Genomic DNA, 21,347 nt, shown 5'->3' with positions numbered 1-21,347 from the left:
CTGAGGTCTTTTCTTACGCGGCGTATACGTAGGGGAGAGTGTTCGGTTACCGGCACCCTTTTATTTTAAGCTTATAACTTCTGACTAAGTGCACATTATGCGGACATATGTACACCAATGGAAAGCTAAAGTCCCTAGCTAACAAATGATTGAGAAACTAAGGTGATTTATTTTATTGTAAAAACTTTATTATCAATTTAGTAAAGTGATAAATTTTGGCCATTTCGAAATAGGTGTTCGGTTACCGGAACCCCAAGAAATTTTGCTAAAAATGGAAAAATACAAGTAAAGACTGCAATTATTCAAAAAAAAAACGGAATTTATTCTTTTCGGATGCGTTTTAGACAGAAGTCATTCATGATCAGGATGGTGGCGTTTATTTGGCCGGTCTTCCTCCAGCTTCGCGACATTGAATACGTTACTGCAATAGAATTCATTGGCTTCTTATCCACCTAGCAACGTTTAATGGCATTATTCAGTGCATTGAAGTTAATTTTCCTTGACTTTGATGATTTGTTTGGAGTCGTCATTGCGAACAGAACCAGAGAACCAAAGTTTTTAGTTATATGACGGATGTATTGAAGCTGCCAATTTGTCCACGTGTTGCATATCACCAGAGATGCAAGCTAAATAATAAGTTTAGTCAGCAAAAACAAAAAGATCGCGCGAATTTTCTGTTTTTTCGGCAAACAATCGAAGTTTCAAAAGTCTGTAAAACGAAAAGAGGTTTGCAGGTTAACTACGAAATTTGATAATTTACAGACAAATTTGTAGATTTGGCATCTCTGCATGTCCCTGACAATTTTCCGAGATTTGCCCAAAAAAATGGGGTGTCAGTAATCAAAATCGGTAGACATTTTGGAAATCACAAAAAAAAAACGATTAAAGCTTGCTTCAGATAGGATTGGAACAAAGACAATTGCCTGTATTTCAGTAATTTATTATTGAATTCAAGATATTTTTTATACAAATGTAGCGTTTTCTTCGCACTTTTAAGAAAAAAATACGGATAAAATTATTCGTCACGGTTTCGAAGGAGTTCTCGAATTTTTCCTGTAACACGGCTCATTAGGCGGCGCACACCTTCTTCGTCCACCGTTTTAGCTGTCTTATTCCACCAGGTCGTCATCTGATTGATGTCTTTGACAACCTTTCCCGTTGCCTTGAGTCTCCTCTTCATGATTGCCCAGTATTTCTCAATAGAACGGAACTGGGGGCAGTTGGGTGGATTTTTCGGAACAAACTGGACCCCTTTCTCTGCATACCATTCTTGAACGACTTTGCTGTACTGACAGCTTGCCAAATCTGACCAAAACATTATGGGATGGTCGTGGGATCGAATGAACGGCACAATTCGTTTTTGGAGACACTCTTTTTGGTATAGTTCCGATGTCATTGTTTTATTTGTAACGAAAACTTTCGTTTTTTGCCACAGCTGCAAATGCCCTGCCAAATCATAAATTTTCTTGCAAATTTGTCGGCAAAAACAAATTTAAATTTGGCTGGAACATCCCCCCGAGCCGTTGCCAAGTAAAATGTTTGACCTGGGATTTGCCCGAAGTCAGCCTTGACATAGGTTTCATCGTACATCAGAAGACACCCGTCGAACTTGGTCAGCACCTGGTCATATAGTTTCCGAGTACAAATTTTGACCACACTATTCTGTTTTATGGTACGATTTGGCTGTTTGCTAACTCGATACGACTTGATTCCTTCCCGGAGTCGAGTTCTCCTCACGGCACTATGGGCAGCACCGAATTTTCTGGCCAAATCACGGTCCGACAGATTAGGATTCCTCTTAATCGTCTTCAAAATCTTACCACGCAGTTTCCGGTCAACAGTTCCACTCCAAAGGCTTCCGAATCGTCGTCAATGTTTCCTTATACCGTTTGATAACGCGCCATACGGTATTTCTGGGCAATTTCAGCTGTTTAGCTAGCCTAGATGCAGACCACAATTGATTTTCCAAATAACTGGGCACAATTTTTCCCTTTTTTCGGTTTCCATGTTGATTGTTTACAAAGTACAGTCGATTTGCGGAATGTCAAAAATCATACGTGAAGCTGACAAAATTCCCGACACGTGGGCGCCAAGAACTTACAAATCCGTCCACCAGGAGCGCCACAATATGAGAAAAAGTTTGTTCCAATTCTAAATGAAGCAAGCTTTAAATCACGAAATAGATCGATTACACCTTATAAATATTCAATCCACTCACTTTTACGATTGATGTTTTTAAATTTATGATACAATTAAAAAGTCCGAAAATTTTTTTTGAATGCCAAATGTCTAGAATCATGCATGAAACATGTTTTGAAAAAAAATCGATTTTGGGACTTATGTCTTGGAAATGCATGAAACGTCGAGATCTGGTGTAATCTAAAAATAATGTTTTTTTGAAAAAAATCGAAAATTTTCCAAGTGTCAGAGAGTTGACTTAAAAGAAATTTCGGGATAACACCAGATGTCGACGTTTCATACATTTCTAAGAAAAAACAAAAAATCGGATAACTTTGAAAATACACGTAACAAAACCGCGTAACTTCGAAAATCCGTGTAAAAAAGTATATAACCTTTCCGTTCAACAGTTTAGAAAAATTCCAGAAATGTTTAGCAAGTCATCAGACACAGGTCTTCAATATGACAAACCATTTTTTTTTTGTACGAATGGAGACCAATCCGACTGAAGACTAATTTTTAAAACGGGCGAATGATTTTTGTGTACCGTTTTTTTTACATATCTAAGAAAAAAGAAGGAAAGCATGAAAGCAAACAAGAAACGGATCATTCTGCACCCCCGAAAGGATGCTGAAGGATCTGCAGGTTCCAAATGCACATTTAATAAAACCTTCAAGCATCAAAAGAATTTAGAGATATGACAAAAACGATACCCTTCGGCACTCCCGAAATAATGCAGAACGATTCGGAATATGTATGAGCACAAGTAAGTAAGTTCGGTACTCCATATAGGATGCCGAATAATTTGATAAAATCTTTTAGGGTAGAAACAGGAAGCGTTTATTCACTCCAGGTAAAACGATTGACCCCTTTGACTATAGCTTCTTACTACATTCGGTGAGGAACGATAAAATATATTTTTCAATTTTAGCTCTCCATATACAGATTCAACCATATATGGAGAACCAAAAACCCGGATGCGTAGTTGCGTCAATGCGGGACAGTTACATATCAGATGATATGAAGTACCGTAATCGCATTTACACAAATCACACGAATATACTCAGCACGCTTAATAGTAGCCATGTGATAATTGAGTTTGCAATGTCCAGTCAGAGCTCTGACCAGAATACTGCAATGATGCTTGGAGAAATGCAGTAGACACTTTGACATTTTTATATTCAAATCTGGTAAAAATGCTTTGTCTGAGCGCAAGTTTGCAAGCTGCGCCAGTTGCTGGCATGTTATCCAACTAGTTGAAAGTGGTAAAGCTGGTTCAGGACCAATGAAATCATTCGTTGCACCAGCTCTAACCAACTCATCAGTCCATTCATTTCCAGTAATACCAGAATGACCGGGTACCCATAAGAAGTAAACAGCATTTGAGATGCTAAGGTCTTCAATTTGAGTTCGACATGCGATCACTACATTCGACCGTGAATCATTCGAACTGAGTGCTTTTAAAGCTGCCTGACTGTCGGATCAAAAAAATAAATTCGTTTAGCACAGATTAGCGTATATTTCTGCTTGGAACACAGTACAGTATGTACTAAGTGAATGAGACTGATCTAGCGTCATTTCACGACAATAGACACCAGCACCAGCACGACCATTCAACTGAGAGCCGCCCGTGTAACAAACTATGTGTTCATCAAGTTGTCGTTCCAAATAACCAGTCAACCATTCCTCACGAGGAGGATAGCTCACATTGAATGTTTTGAAAGGAAAACTGCATGTGAGAGTTAGGTCACTAGGAGCGAGTAAATACTCACCCCACGTAACCATTTGAGACCACAAGCGAGTGTGGCTGGTAGCATAATCTAATGGGTTACTGTTCCAAAGCCCTGTAACCTTAAGACGGTATGCACAAGATAATGCTTCTTGTTTTAGGAACACATGTAGTGGTTTAATGCACAGTAGCGCCTCTAGAGCAGCAGTAGAAATTGTGAATGCTCCTGTCATCGCCACTAGGACCATCTTTTGGAAATGATTTAGCTTTGACTGAACTGTCGCAACTTCTCTTTTCTACCACCTTACAAGACATCCGTATGCTTAAATTGGTCCAACGATAGTTGCGTAGATCCAATGAATGTATCTGAGTTTGAGTCCCCATGATTTTCGAAAAGCTCATCTGCGTTGGCCAAAAGCCATACTCTTAACCCTAAAGTCAATGTGAGCAGTCCATTTCAGTTTTGAATCAAGAATAACCCCGACGCATTTAACTTGATCAACTACAACAACTTTTGATTGATTTTTTACCTGGAATTACAGATAATCCAACCTAACTACATTGCTCAACCTGTCGTAGTGCTTGTTGCATTAAACCAAAGCGAGAGTTAATGCTTATACCTTAACATATGATAACAACCGTCGGAAAAACCGTAAGTCGGAAATCCAAGGTTATTAAGTTTCCTTAACAAACCATCAGCAACTAGGTTCCATAAAAATGGGGATAGTAAACCACCTTGAGGACACCCAGAGACACTTAGCTTTCTATTCTCTGCTTGCCAAAGCGATGAACAAAGAAGTCGATTGCTAAGCATTGCGTGTATCCAAATTTTGATACTTGTAGGTATGCCATGACCACGGGCTGCTTCCAGAATTGAATTGAAAGACACGTTATCAAAGGCACCTTCAATATTTAGAAAAAATCACAAACAAGATTGCTTTTGTGGGAAAGCTTTTTCAATATTGTACACAATGAGCTAAGACTTATAGGCCTGAAACAAAACTCTCAACTGCCCATTTGACCGATTCAATCGTCACAACGCTTCGAGCAAGGGCCCAAGAATCGTAACTACCCGAAAAGGTCTCAGGAACAGCTGTCGGTGATGGATCCATACATCTTGGAAAGTGAGTGTTAAAAAGATAGTGAAGTACATCACCTTCATCAAACAAGTGTTCACCATCTGAAGTTCTTAAGAAACCGACTTGAAAGTCCTTCGATTTCGAAAGTTGCTTATTTAATCTGCTAGCCTCGTTGAGACTAGAGACATTTGTGCAGAGGCTTTTCTAACCACTGCGCTCAGACGATCGAAGAGTATTTTTGTAAGACCTTCGAGCCGACACGAATGCCTCCGACCCATCTCTGCGTCGGTGGTTCCAAGCTCTTCTGCATAGTTTCCTTAGTCTAGCAAGTACAGCATTCCACTGAAGAGTTCCTCTAGTCGCTCGCACAATTCGAAGTGGACAAGCCTCTTCATATGTTGCAACTATGAGTGAGTTTGGCTCTTCGAACACATTTTCCAAATCAATTGGGGTTTTAATTGTTGGTTGGTACCCGTAGAACCTAGTCGCCAAGCTCTCTTCATAGAGGTCCCAGTTTGTAGATTTCGGATTACGATATGTGACAATATCAAATTTAACGTTTGAATAATCAAAAAAGATGTACTTCGGATCAGATCAGCTCATCGGAGACGAGTCAATTCACCAACTCATGCGCAATTCTATCAGAGCAGAGAGTTACGTCCAAAACCTCCTCTCTTCCAGATCTAGCAAAAGTTGGACTATGTGCAGGTTTGTATTGCTCACAAATTCCATCATATCAGAGCCTATCGAGTTTATGTCTGTGCTGCCCCAAACGATATGGTGAGCATTGATGTCACTGCCGATTATAAGCGGTAAATCACTTTTGCAGCAGTATGTTACAACCCTCTTGAAGTCATCGTTCGGCGAAGGTTGGTTATGCGGTAAATATGTCGAACAACAGACATATTTCCTGTCTATGCCATCAATAGTCATACCAACTGTGACAGCACAAATATCCCGAGTTGTGAGCTCCGATATGAGATAAACATCGAGAGCACTATTTGCAAGTATGCATGCTCGAGGCATTTCACGTGAATTAGTCTTACCGTTCTTGTTTAAGGTAACGAGCTTTACCTTTTTGCAGAAGTCTGGATATATACATATTTGCTATACGATTATGCTGGAGATTGATTTGTGTTACTCTAATCATTAAAAATTAGAGTAATGTACACTCGATTTCCAGCACTTATCGTACAGCAACTAGATGAAACCAAACATATTGGCTTTATATTCGCCTATAGTGAGCCATGAAAGGTTTTATGGGGCATTTAAAACCCATGAGAAGCGCAGAATGGAAAAATCCACTGTGTCAGAGCTTTACTAAACACAGTAAGGGCAAAGCCCAAGATATTCCATTCACGACTGCATTATTTAATCTCCTGCAGCCATTCAGTCATCGGCACGGAAATACACCTTAACTTGGGAGTTATTCTTAGCCAGTTAGGAAACCGCTACCGACACTACACGACTATTTAGGCTGTTCAGAAAGGGAAGTTGATGTTGATGGTCAACTTCCATGGATGGCCGAGCAGCCGAAGTTGCGATACGATTCTACTGGCAGAAGAAATTTGATACTCTAACCATTATCGATCAGAGTAATTTACACTCGAACTCCAGCACTTATTGTACAAAAACTAGTAGATGTCAAATACGACTTCGGCTTATGAATTGCCGTGAGTCGAAACATCTAATGTGATAATCGTTAGCTTAACTCAACAAGGACCAAGCCCATTGAAATTGAAACTCCTACAGCCAGAGCTTAAAATTGTCACGTATTTTTTAATAAAAGAACACAATCCAACAGCCTAATTTTCTTTTTTTTCGTTGTCTCATTCGTAATTGATAGCTTTCAAAACAAAAAAAGGGGGAAGCATTTTCGTCTCTCACGACAACAAAAGAGAGTCTCAATACCAACGTCAATCGTTTCCCTACGACAGGACAAAACCAAAATTTCATTTCCATGGAAATTGAGTCCAATTTCAATTCTCATTCTTTCTTCGATATCATGCAAATCTGTGAAGTTTGGCTATCAACAATGTCTGAAATACGAAAAATCAAAGTAATTACTCACCAGAAACTCTTTGGAAACTAAAACTACTATAGTAGATACGAGCACCAACAGGTAAAAATCATTGTGTATCGTTTTCTTCCATTACCGATTCTCGAAGCTTCGATTGAATAACGATACTGCACAGTATAGGATTTTCACCGAAAACCGAGAATGACTGAAAGGGTAAATAAAAGAAACAAACACAACTTTGAAACTACTGTTCCGCTTATGTCGTTGACTGGGCATGGACCGCGTTCTCATAAATTCCTAGCGGAGCTGAGAGTGAAATTTATTTTCCGTGATTTTCTTCTATTTGAAGTCAATGAAAATTACTTTTATTAGCTGCCTGCAGCCATTCAGTCGTCTCAATGACGATAAATCATACTTCGTTTATTATTTGGTCTTTTGCGACGTAGAAAAGATGGACCAATGGATCAGTTTTTGTTTAAAATAGTTTCGCGAGTGCCACACGACTTAACAGTTTAATCGAGTTTTACCACTGGGATAGGTAGATCGACGTGTTATTTTTTGCCAGTTGGGAACCGCTAGTGCCACTATCCGGGCTGCTCAAACATGGACAGGGAGTTTCCACAAGTTTCCATGTATATCCACACCAATATTATTTCGTAGAGCAAGCTGAAGAATATTACTTGTGATGATTTCAAGCCAACTAGAAGCGGTAAATAACTTGGTCATTCACCGTTATTTTTTGAAGTTTTCCTCGATTTTCTTTTTTGAAAACTGGAAACATATGCGAGAATTTACAATGAAAAAAATTTATTGCAAGTAGCACAAATAGATCAGGTGTGGCCGTCAATAATGTGAGATTTTTATATGGAAATACATGTTAATTGTAAGTAATCAGTTAAATTAACTTTATCAAAAGTAGTTGCCTATTAAAGGCTGATCACTTTTGAGACGATCCAATCATGAAGTAATTTTCCGCATGACTAAACAAGTTCTGTTTAGCAAATGCGTGAGACATCGATGAAAACTAATGATAATCGAAAGGGGCCAATCCGGGGGAGTATGGCGGGTGAGACAAAAATTCCCCAATTCAAGCTCAGAAACCAAGTTTTTAACCGCTTTCGCTTTGTGTGTGAAGGCGTTGCCCAGCTGCATATAACTTTCTTATGAATAATTGGATTTATATAACTTTTTTATGGATAATTGAATTTCATCATTTCCTGTCCTACTCGCATATCAGTCCTATATCGGTTTTGCACCATTTTTGAGAGGGTTGTTCAGAAGAAATGTGAAAAATATCATATCTTGTCTGTATCATGTCAAACACCGAATTGCATCGTCGGTGCCAGCAGGGGTAAAGAAATCGGCAAACATGTAAAACAACAAGTTCAGGCGATAACTTGCAACAAAAAGGTCTTGAAAATCACCCTTTTCCAAGGCCGAAAAACTACCGTAACACAATAAAACCATACGATTACCTACCTCGGTTTGTTGATGCTCCCATTCAGATTGGCATTCTTCACGTAGTGTGCCTTCGGAGTGAACTGCATCTTGATCTTGTTTGCCTTGTACTTGTACTCTTTGATTTGCATCATGTGCGGTGCAAATGCGTCATTGTGCAAGGCCCGTTCCAACACCCAGATGTAGATGTTCAGGTATTCCTCCTCCTGCGGTCCACAGGCAGGCCTTACCAACAGAACCGATGCGACTGAAATGATGGAACAACGCTAATGAAACAACACATTCCGCGCTGACGGACAAAAACAAAAGAACTCACTCAAATCCAGCAGTTTCATAAACTGCCCGGCAATATCCTCCTTCGGATCGAGTCCAGCCGGTCTCATCGGTGTCAGCACGATGTTCGTCATTTCATCAAACACGGCACTGAGCTGCCCCTTGGCTCCTCCGGTAGCCAGCAGTTCTTTCTCCATTCTTACCAGAGTTCCGTAGCGTTCCTTCAACTTCTGAATGCAAATCACCAGTTTGTGGCGGGCTCCTTTCGTGACACCAAGACTCGCCAAGTATTCCTCATTCATGTCCATCATTTGCTCATATGTTAAGTTCGAAAATAACCACACATACTTATGTAGCCGCAAGCTTTTCAACCAGTGCGCAATGCTGGACATTCCGATGTTTGGCTGTCCGTACATTTTTATCATCTGATGTTGCTTGAAATCATCCAATCGGGTTTCCGATCCGCTGGAAGTTAACGACGAGCGAGGACTTTCCATCGTAAGCGAAAAACTTCGTGGTTTGTTCTGTAGAAGCTGCAAATTGCTCAAGTTTTCCGCCGACAGGCATTCGTTGTTCTGTTTCTGTTGATTAAGTTCACCGACGGACAGTCCACATGCGCTACTGACTGTGGTTGTCAAACTGTTGGATCGACGAGTTTTCAGCAGACCACTTCCGTCCAGATCGAAATCTCCCACCGCAATCGGAGGAACTCGCAGATAATCGCTAATGTTAGCATCGAAGGAAACACGATTTTTGTTGCTAACGCTGCCACTGCTGCTGCTGCTGGGACCTCCACCTGCCGTTCCCGTCCCGGACGTTACCGCGGAACCAGCCGCGGTGAGCACCCCGGAATTGGAACTGTTGCCACCAATGGAAACTGGTGCTGCCCCGGTCGCAGCCGCCACAGCCGCCGCTCGAGCTAAGTAATTGAATTCTTCCTCGTTATCGTAATCACAATCGTAGTCGAAAATCTCCGTCCCATTTTTGCTGAAGCTCAGGTGATTATCGTCACTCGAGTCCAGATCCGTTAAAACCATCGGGTGGCTCAAATTGCCACTACCGTTCAGATTAAGGCTGCTGCCATTCGTCGTAGTACTGCTGACACTGCTGCCCCCCAGATACCCTCCCTGGGCTTGACTAGAAGTACCGATCAGGTGATGGTGCTGCTTGCTACTGTTGTTGCTATTGCTGCTAGTGCTGCTGGCACTGTTGTCCATCGGTTTGCTACCTCCTGACGGTGTGTGATAATTGAATGAGACCTACGACCACCAAAAAAATGAAAGATTATTAGTGGATGGTTTTTCCTTCAATACCCACGGAAACAAATACGACTTACTGGAACAAATTCTTTCATGGAAATATTTTCCATACTGCCGACGACGACGCCGCCGCCACCACCGACACAACTACTAACGTTTCCACCGTCCACTCCGTCCTCCGAGCCAGGAACTTCCGGTGTCCAATCGAGACTAACCAACATGTTGGTCGTTTTCAGAAGTTGCGAGGCAGTGCTATCGAGACAGGAACTAGAGCTGGAACTGCTGCTACTCGTCTGGTTTAGGTTCTGCTGCGATTTGGACAGCAGCGACGTGTTGGAAATGCTAAGTGAAGTAGTTGACAGTTGATTGCTGCTGCCACTGTGGCTCTTTTGTTGATGATGTGGTTGCGGTTGTTTTTGTGATTGTTGCTGCTGCTGATGTGGATGGGAAAAATGGTTCCACGAGCCAGCTGCGAGGAACTGTAGTGAATGTTGACTGGCGGATTTCGGGGTCGGATGATTCGATCCACCACCAAGTGTCTGTTGCTGCTTGCTGATGGCCGTTGAGTTGGCGGCCGTTGGTGGCAGGATGAAGTAACTGGGATTACCACTAGGACCCAGCTTGTTGGAGACGTTACTCACGCTGTTGGCCGTCGTTGCTGCTACCGTTGATGAGGTAAGCGTTGTCGGGATGTACGAGGAAGCAATGTGTTCCTCCAGATGGCGCAGCCAATAGCTGAGAGATCTGAAAGAGGCAGAACGGGACAGATGAGTGGTTGGGTCTGATGAAATAACATATACGGTAAGTTAAGTTGAATCGATTGGACAAAAAGTTTCTGCGTTCGATTTAACTGAAATTACCAGACAAGGGGACGTTTCGAAGCTAGCTTCGGACGAACAATTGTGATTAAATGTAATGAATTATAGGTGGTTTCCTTCAAAATGATGTACAGGAGTAGTGTTGTAATGTGCAGCTAATCAAACTGAATATAACGATCAAAAATTGGTCAACTTCAAGTAAACGCATTTTCTTTTCATCGAGCATTGAAACGAATTTGCTCACCTCTTATTTTAGCTATGTGTATGAGTGAAGCATCATAGCTACTGTTTGATTCAATTGTGACAATTGCATCGAAATATGAGAAGTAATGCGCCCAAATTCTGCTCGTTTATCGTAAAAATTCGCACTGCTCACGCACCTTACTAACGAATTTGTTGTTAAATGTGATGGAAGCAAATTTCATCAACGCAATTAAAATGTTCGGAAAACATTTGTCGTGTCAATCAACGACAGAAGCGGAGCTTTTTTGCATTTCACTATAAACAGGTAGTAGAATTGCTGGAAAAGACCGACTTTCGAACGAAACCTCGGAGTCCCATGATGTTAAAAATCATTCAAACCAGCTCGACGAGATCGGAAAATGTCTATGTTTCAGGGTGGCAAGTGAATTGCCGATTTCAATTTCCCGGTTATCCCGGTTTTTTGAGATAAAAATTCCCGGTTTTTGGAATAGGCTCAAATCACCCCTGTTTAGTTTTTTTTAAAAATTTTTCAATTCAAACTTTAAACAGATATCCCATGTCCAAAAAGGATCATTGTAATAGGTCCGCTAATTGAGGATTCAAATACTTTCCAGGCATTTTGATGTATAAAACGCTTGCCGAAAACGGACGCTTGCCACTCGAAAAAAAAACAACAATCTATGCTTGCAACTTCAAACCATTTTGCACAAAGCTTTCTTCGCTCCTTCCGAAAGTGAAAGTGGAAATCTCAGTTCGGTGGGAAAATTATAAACGGCATGATGGCATTTATCGTATCAAAGAACGCTCTCTACCAACTCTTCACACGATTCAATCAGTGCCATCGAAGAGAGAGACGGATATCATCGCAGCAACAAAACATCGTCATGGTTCATATAACATAGAATGGACACCAGTGAGAAAGCGAATTTCTTTGAGCATCATGGGTGAGCACGCTGCTGTTGGGGATTCTCTCTGAAGCAACATACTGTCGCTTATTTTCGTTTTGTGATCCGATTCTATACGGGCAGTTGATAATTGCGATAGAATCATTTTACTATTGCCGCTTATTCTAACTAAGGAGTGTATCGATAAGTAGTTAGAAACATTCAAACAGTTATCACTCTGAAATGGCTTAATTTTTTGCAGCGTGTTTTGCGGTGACATGTTGGTTTACATGTCAATAACAGCTGCGCAATCGATTGGTTTCGGTACGGGTTGTCGTTTCAATGATGAGTCGAATTGATCCGGAAACGCGAAAGAAAATTCTGCACACTTGGTGCTCAGAAATTGGTGTCACGTGCAACGAAATTGCAAAACGGGTGAAAGTGCACCACACCAGTGTCAAACATATAATCGAGAAGTTCGGTAAGATCCTTTCCATGAAGGATTTTCCCCGATCCGGTAGGAAAACGGGTCCCAGCCAGCCCGGCCGGGACTTAAAAGTGGTTGAGTACATCAGGAAAAACCCATCGGCGTCGACGCGGGATTTGGCCAAGCAGTTCAACACCAGCATCGGGATGATTCAACGGATCAAAGTTCGGAACTCCCTGAAAACGTACAAGAAACAGAAGGTGCCGAAAAAGTCCCTGGTACAGCGAGTTCAGGCCAAAACAAGAGCGCGAAAACTGTATAACCGGATTCTACTGAATAAAGACGGATGCATCCTGATCGACGACGAAACCTACGCCAAGGAAGAATCTCGAGCGCTGCCCGGACCGCAATATTATACGAAATCGGTGTACCAGGACCTGAACGACGCTGACATCACGGCGGCGATGGAAAAGTTTGGGCAGCACAATTAACGCCAAGGTGTACGAGGAAGAATGTTTGAAGAAGAGAATGCTGCCACTGTACAGAAAGCATAAGGCTCCTCCTCTCTTGTGGCTGGATTTGGCTTCAGACCACTACGCCAACTCCGTTCTACAGTAGTTGTCAAAAAATAATGTACAATTCGTGGAAAAGGACATCAACCCACCAAACTGCCCGGATCTTCGGCCAATTGAGAGGTATTGGGCAATTGTCAAGCGGCACTTTCGGAAGGAAGGTACAGTGTCCCAAAACATGCAGGAGTTCAAAGAAAACTGGACAGCTGCCACCAGGAAAGTCACAAAAGTAACTGTGCAGAATTCAATAAAGAATGTCAAGTCCAAAGTGCGAGCGTTTCACAGAAACTATAATCAATTCTTCAATATAATCAGTGAAATGCATAAAAATGTAATTATTCTACAATATATCGAAAACTGATGTCAAAATATGTTTTTTTTCGCTTTTTTATTCAATAATCAATGTTGCTAACTACTTAATGTACAGGAGTGATGGTATGATAAGTAGCAGGATCCATAACATTTTCACAAATTGACAAATTGGCTTTCGGTTTCAAAGCTTTGGTATGAATCGTGCTGATGTCCAGTCTAATTTCTATTGAATACTAATAAATGGTTAAACTAGTTCAAGGAGACTTTATACATCCTAACAAATCAAATTATGATGAAAAAAGCATCCATCACTGTTACTAAATAGTGTAACGTTCAAAAAGTGGTCAACTTCTAGCAAACGCATTTTCTTTTCATCGAGCATTGAAACAAATTTGCTCACCTCTCATTTTAGCTATGTGTATGAGTGTAGTATCATAGCTACTGTTTGATTCAGTTATGACAATGACAACAAAGTATGAGAAATAATGCGTCCAAATTCTGCTCGCTTATCGTAAAAATTCGCACTGCTCGCGCACCATACTAACGAATTTGTTGTTAAATGAGATCAAGGCAAATGTCACCAACGCAATTGAAATGTTCGGAAAGCATTTGTCGTGTCAATCCACGACAGAAGCATTTCACTATAGAAAGGTAGTAGAATTGTTGGAAAAAACCGACTTTCGAACGAAACCTCGGAGTCCCATATACCATTCGAATCAGCTCGATAAGATCGGAAAATGCCTGTGTGTGTATGTATGTCTGTGCACCTTTCAACAATTTTTTTCCGTTCATATTTCTCAAAAATGGCTAAACCGATTTCAACAAACTAAGGCTGTGCGTGTTTTTGCGTAAAAATTCCACGAGATGCTGTTAACAGCTAGACAGTCAATTCAGTATTACTGGCTGCCGCTCTACTAACTCTCTCTTTTATATCGTCTCACTGTTTCCCGTTCTGCGAACAGGAAAAGGAATTTTGGCAAAGGGGCTGTCCGTACACCGCTGCCAGTAGCAGGTATAAAACGAAATGTCATGCGAGAAATAGCGTCATTTGAATTAAAGCAGCTACTCTGAACGCAAAAAACACCGTCAGCACGATGGCACCGAAAACCAGTGAAAAGGCAGACAAAAAGTCCAGCAAGGCCCATTCAAAGCACTTTTTAGACAATTCAAAGCACTTTTCAGTGCTAAAGATCACCATAAAGAACTAGTTCAATTTTGTCGCTTTCCTTCCATTTCCTGAGCAACTGTTGCTAAATGCAGATCTTGTTGATTGTGACAATTCAAGGCACTTTTAAGTGCCACCGATAATCATTAAGAGTTAATTAAACTTTCAATATTTCCTACCAAAAGATTCATCAAGATGGAAGTTAAAATAATTTGCACCGTCACTAACACATTCAACTACGAACGGCAATAAAAAAGCGAAAGTGATGATGTTGAACACATGTTTATACTAGTATGGAGTCGTGTTAAAATATGCCATGCGAAACAGGGTTGCCATATATACAGATTAATCTGTATTATTGTTATTATTATTGATGTGGAACACATCTTTATTTTATATATAGAGGTGCAAACCAGAAACTCAAGGAAAAATACACGTAGAAATGTGGTCAGGTTTTAAACACTTACAGCTCAGTATATTTTGTATCAATTATTATTATTTCATTATTTGATTGGAAATATTTCTAAGATTCGATTTGAATGTATCAAGCCACATATTTTCCATTATAAATGAATGAAATTTTGATTAGTAGCGCGCAGTGTCCTATTTTGTCTGCTAAAAATCTTCGGCATATCGGATTTCCCTGCCATAGACGACGGTTTTGAAGGAGTAAGCGATATATCAAAGGGAAAGCATCGCTCTGATTGGTCAATGGATGCAAAAGCGAAGCTGTTGGAAGCAGAAGCAAAATTATTGCTAACGTTTCAGTCCTACGCGTAGCCGGCTAGAGGTAGTTTGTTGTTAGACAGCAAGACAAAAAGTGCCATAAAACGATTTGAAGCTTAAATTGGTATGCTCTGATCTAGCCTGACAGCTCGGATGAAATTCCATGTTATGTCGTTTCGCCTGAGAAATTGACAACTACCCAGGGTAAATTTTGAGTGCTTAAGATCAATTTGTATTTATATAAGATGAACTCGATTGATAATGAGAAAAAGTTTATCACTTCAACCAAAATCGCAGAATGGTAGATAAACTTAACGCTAAAAAAATAACTGCTTGCATACAAAACTTGAACACAAGCTTGGCGAAGAGAAAGATAGAAAGATATAATTGCATACATTTGGGATATTGGTGTAATTTCGTCGGCTATGAAGCAAACAATGTTCGGTGTTGGTTCCTAATCAAGATCAATCTAAGCAGACTCTCGTGCAATTGCGGATTTAAACGTGTGACGATTGATTGAACTGTTTGATTGTAGATCATTAGAAATTTTGGTTGCCTTGTTCCACATCAATGGCTGGAACAACCGCATGGGGCTGATCTTTGTAGTTTTATTGATATACCGATTCTGGGACTCGAAAAAGATTTGTTGAAGCCGAATGTATTAAAATAGCATGAAATAACCCAGTCGACTTTATTAAAAGAAATTCTTTTTCGAGCTAGCACCAGATCTCGGTGTTCTATGTAATTCTAAGATATTCGGTAGGCAGCCGGCTACCGAGAGAGTTTAGTTTTAAACAGAGGTGCTATGATAATGATAAAAGAAGGTGATAGTTTGTTTATTTGATTGATATCATTATTATTGTTGTATGATTTTCCGATCCGATTCTTACGACCAAAAACCTGCTCTAGTTTAGTGATCCTTGGTTTGTCTCACAGTGAAACTTTATGTTTTGTAGCTGCTCCCATCCTATCATTTCCAAGACAAGCTTGTCTTGATACCTGTCTATCACAGTAAATGCCCAGACAATTAAAACATTTCAACTAAAATATCGAAGAAAAACAAGACGCCTGTGCTAAAACAAACTCAGACTTGACCATTCGAAGGGTCTACTTATGTTACACTATACAAATCATAAATCTCCGGAACAAATCACACGAAGATATATGTGCTATACTAAACGGCTTAGAATATGCATTACAAAAATAAAATTCATAATTTAATTTAAGTTAGTAAAAGAGGTGTATAAAAAAAAGAAAACTACAAACAATAACTCAGCGAAACGCTTTCAATGAAAGCACCGCTAATGAATCACGCCATGAGAATAAGCGACGAGAAACGCGTATGAATTGAGCTCACCACGACCTATACTGCCCATACTTGCATATCAGTCCCATATGGAAAATCGATATGTCGAGAAAAAGAGGATCAGAATTTTAATTCCGAATTTTTTGATTTATTGTTCTACCTAATGCTAAATCACGGTATTATTACATGAAATATCGGTAATACACCTTTGCAATTCCAATATTGCAACAAATGATGCGAGTACTTTGCATATGGGACAGACAGGAGTCGATATTTCTTCACATTTTACTGAACAAACCTTAACTTTTATTGAAATTTCTGAGAGTGTAATGAGGATAGATCTCATTCCTCAAGCTATCTCAAAATTGGCGAAAATCGATATGGGACAGATATGCGAGTATGGGTAGTATAGTGCTCCGGAATATGAAATAACACGACAGAATTTTTATCCAGAAGCTTGAAAGGATAAATAAGAAAACGTTGTTTTGAACAACAAGTGATAGTTTAGTGAAAAAAGATCTGAAAACTTAAAGTACGAAAAGACAAACTCCTGCAATTGTGGCCTTTTACGACATGGAAGTAAGAGCCCAGTGGATCTACTCTTGTCTATATTATTTTTTTTGTAGCCTGATTCCACACGGTCTTTAGGCTGGTCATGTTTGGAGAAAGATCATAAGATACTATCAATCTTCCTTTTGTCCTCAGCTCCCAAAATAAGCTTCAATTGCATACTTCAAGGCTAATAATTGTGAATGAATTTCTTTTTGGAACACGTTTGTTTTATTGATGAAACATGTTTTCCCTGAAATGAATCCTTGCTGTATCTACCTCAAAATGGTAACAAAGGGGTAACGTGCTACTAGAGCCAATTTCTTATCTAAAAGAACTAAACCCAATGAGATGATAAATTATTAGATAGACTTCCCTACTGGACTAATTTGTAAACCATAAATGTAAGTGCCTGCTTCACTATAACCGGATGAAAATGTGCATGTAGTCGAACGGTAAATGAGTATCATCCAGCAAATGATTTGCAGAGCATAATGTCATGACATGTAAGTGTGGGAAAACAAATAACGGGGTGGTGGTGGTAGTGGCTTGTGTACATGTTGGAATGACTGCTGAATGTCAGTGAATGAGATGTGGAGGAAACCCCCCGAAACAAGTCCGAAATTAATTTAATGACCTGACCTAATCTCGATCCAAGACGCCAGCGGCGTCTTTTATTCAACCCGTGTCCTCTTACCTTCTATCGTCATTATTGACTGCCGGATGAATTAGCAGATAGGACAGTATGTGCTGCACCAGTTCGGTGGGAACCGCCTGCTGGCAGGCATCTTCGACTGCGGCCGGAATCAGCGACATGTACACACTCTTTACGTCGTCGTTGCCCGGCTTGAGCAGCGGTAGATACGTCAGCATGTCGTTCAGGATGTCCTTCTTGGTTTCGGCTAGTTTGTTTTTACCATGCGACTGAGCGGGGGGTTTTCCAAGATCCGACGACGCTGTCTTGTTCGTGACGGAAGCTCCACCACCACCCACTACCGCCGATGACGACGAAGACGACGACGACGACGACGACGATACCGACGACGTCGTAGTCGTCGCTTGCGATGTGGACGACCCGCAGGACATTCCCGATGTCGACGAACAGGATGAGGAAGAAATTGAGGACAGATCAAAGGTGGAATTTTTCTTTTCCGAATCGTAACCCGAATCGGATGTGGTCAAATTGTTGTTGGCAATGTTACTATTGTTGTTGTTGTTGTTGTTGATATTGTTATTATTGTTATTACTACTAATGTTGGCTGTTGGCCCCGTCTCTCCAGCACCTACCATCCCGCAGCAGGTGGTCTGATATCGCTGGACAAGTTTGTTCAAAAAGTTTGCATTGTTGGCGTGCGTTTCCAGCAGTTGCAGCTTACTCTGGGAGCTGTAGTTCTGGGCAAGGTTATAATCGATCGATAGCTGCAGGAACTTCAAGTTGGCAAATGGGACTCGTTTCAGTAGGGCATAGAGAACCACCGTCCGTTCACAGTCGTTCCACTGTTCGAAAAAGGACGTCACCGTTCCTACCTGCTCGCAAAATAACAACGGATTGCCACCGGAAAATTTCATTTCGTTCCGTTCCGTCCTGTGGCCACCACCACACCAGTTCTTTGTCTTCGAGTTTTGTGGCCCGTGTTGAAATTAGCAGCAGCAACAGAGCAGGGGACAGTGGGAAAAAGAGAAAGAGAGAAAGAAAGAGAGTGAAAGGGGGGAAAGGACTTGACTGGGGAGAACAGCGATGGTGTGTCGTAGAGCTTTGCTTTTTTTTGCTTTCTTGTCAGTGTTCGCTTAATAGTACTGCTCTCTCTTTCTAAGTGGGTATCGATTGTCGCAATCGTTCTGTCATTGCTTCAGCAGCATTTGTGTTTTGTCTTGGCGTTTGTTTTTTTATTTTCTCTTATTTTTCTGTATTGTTTGTTACTTGTCGTTTGATAGCCAACCAGCTGCAAAGAGACAGAAACAAGATAGAAAACACAGTCAGCTATCCGAATAAAAAAACATATCGATCAATTATATGCGGTACGATTAGTTTAGATGAGTGGTTTAGTGATATATTTTTAGGTGTCAGACACCAACTTTTGGAATCATTCACGTGTAGTCGATTGTAACAATCAGTCTTCATTCTAAAATTTAGAGATTCGCTATATTAACCCACTCAATACTATAACTAATCAGCAATAACGATTTGAGTGGATCAACGCAATCTCATCGCGTCAACAAACAGCCAAAACAGGCACTAAAATAAAACCGAATCGCTAAGACTAAGATTCTTGCGAGGTACTCAGAATGCATCGTGATGGACAATAAAACTCATTTGGGTAGTTTTCCGGACAAAAGTACGGTTATGGCTCGAAAATACGATTATTCCACACTGAAAAAAAATCTGATTCGGCAAGCACTTTGCAGCTTAAGTGATTCCATAAACTCGAAACGCTACACGGAAAGGTTTCATGCAAAAAAACGTGTTCTATCATTCATCAAAACACACAAAGACCCTAAAAAGTTTTGAAGAGAGATTTGGCTAGCTGCCACTACAGTCGAGAGACACTTTGTGGGTACCGTAAGAACAGGGTAGATTTTATCGACAACAACCTCAAGTCACTCAAATTTTATCTGAACCCAAACCGACAACTATTTAGTTTCACCCGGATCCGAATTCCGTTTCCGGAACTACAGGGTAAAGTGACTTTGGAATTGCAACCCGTCATTCAAAGAGATGAAGCCAAAAATGAAAAAAAAATCTTCTGAAACTTGGTTCAAAAAAGTGTAGACTAAAGACTTTCCCAGAAAGTATGAACGCACTTTGATTTCGCTGTAAATAATTCACAAGTGTTGCCGCAGTTACAAATTGCTTGCCAGACCATTGCGAAATGGCAGCGGTTTTTGGTTGCGTCCATACTTTCCGGGACAACCTTTATGGACAAAAAAGTTACAATGGTTTCTTATCTGCTATTCATTATTTCTACGATTTAGTTACAATGTTTCTTTTATTTGTTTCCTGGACATAATTAGATCGGCAGTTTTCTACAACTTACTTTACTTTACTTTACTCGCCTACTACATGATGAATTTTGACCACTCTTTCCGGAACCGGAAACAAGCCACTCCGGTTCATTTGGTCATCAATTAACAGGACATACGGATTGGAACAATTATCTAAGAGTTTTTACATTTTTTTGCATTGTCTCTTGAAATGACAGTTTGAGAGTTTTAACAATCATCACCCTATAATACTGGAACCGATAATAGGATCCGGGTAAAAATCAACAACCACCAACGGATCTGTAATTATTTACATCGATATTTGGTAGCAGAAGCTTCACGTTTAAGGAAAATGCAGTCAACATTGTATAACATCAAAGAAATTCGAAAATTCGTTTTTTGAAAACCAACTGTTTCCGATACAATCTTTCGTAGAAATAAGTAATTCTGTTGGTTTGAACTAATTATTTCGAAAGGTATCTTCTTAAATATTCGGGTCATTCCACGTTTGCACCCAATAAGGCGGAGCTAACTACTCTTGTTAGCTCCGTCTTATTGGGTGCAAACGTGCATTGACGTGAGTATTTAAGCAGAGTTGAAGCGTAAATACTTTTCTTGTTAAAGGTAATGGCGAACAGTGTTTTTGCGAGGAGGAGATTGTTCGATCAAAACCAGTCGCAAATGCAAGAAGAACTTCGCAAAATCATTCAGAGTTATTTACCCAGCCATTTACCAATGTTTAAAAGCAATTGGAATGATCCGACAGGTAAGCAATTGGGTGCCGTTTGAATTGAAGCAAAGAGACGTCGAACGCCGTTCTTTTACGCTCCAATAACTAGCAAAGAAAAATGGGTATGTTACGATAATCTAATATGTAAAGGATTTCTCAGCCATGCATCATCAATGATCATCATGCCGTTCAGAATATTTATGGCCTGAAGGTTATGGTCTGTATATGATGGAGCCCGCTTGGTGTGATGTATTATGAGATACTGCAGCAACCGACTGAAAGGATCACGGGAGAGGGTTACCAACGACAATAGATGCGTTTCAACCGAGTATTGCTAGAAAAACGGTAACGATAGACACGACAAAGTAAATTTTTAACCATTTTTTTCATCAGTTTTGCAATGGTTGAGTCTTTTCGTGCGAATTTTGTACAATTTTGACGTGAATACATCTAACTTTGCTATGGAGCGCCTCAAAATTCGCTCTTTGGAAGAATGGGTAGAACTTAATCGTGAACATCTTGAGTTATACTAAACGTAACAACATAATTCTTTTCAGTTCGCTTTCACATCTCATCCAAGTCAGTCGATAAAACAAAACCGCTTACGTTCGGAACGGAAGAAACCAAGTACATACATACAGTATTGTGTAGTGAACAATAGCACGATCTCGAAATG

General features: G+C 40.4%; 1 protein-coding gene across 1 annotated transcript in view; it reads right to left on the bottom strand.

Moving 5' to 3' along the window:
• Window positions 1-21,347, bottom strand: part of LOC131434724 (protein Smaug) — a 39,110-nt gene that overhangs the window by 3,399 nt on the left and 14,364 nt on the right. Inside the window, exons 2-5 of the mRNA XM_058601778.1 lie at window positions 17,657-18,902; window positions 10,074-10,740; window positions 8,781-9,996; window positions 8,486-8,711 (exon numbers count right to left, since the gene is read on the bottom strand). Coding sequence (XP_058457761.1) covers window positions 8,486-8,711; window positions 8,781-9,996; window positions 10,074-10,740; window positions 17,657-18,528 — 2,981 coding nt within the window. The 5' untranslated portion in view covers window positions 18,529-18,902. The remainder of the gene's footprint in view (window positions 1-8,485; window positions 8,712-8,780; window positions 9,997-10,073; window positions 10,741-17,656; window positions 18,903-21,347) is intronic.

This window comes from Malaya genurostris, chromosome 3 (genome assembly GCF_030247185.1).
Source record: "Malaya genurostris strain Urasoe2022 chromosome 3, Malgen_1.1, whole genome shotgun sequence".
In the NCBI taxonomy this organism is placed as follows: domain Eukaryota; kingdom Metazoa; phylum Arthropoda; class Insecta; order Diptera; family Culicidae; genus Malaya; species Malaya genurostris.
Note: the sequence above shows the minus strand (reverse complement) of the source record. Positions and strands in the feature narration are given on the sequence as shown.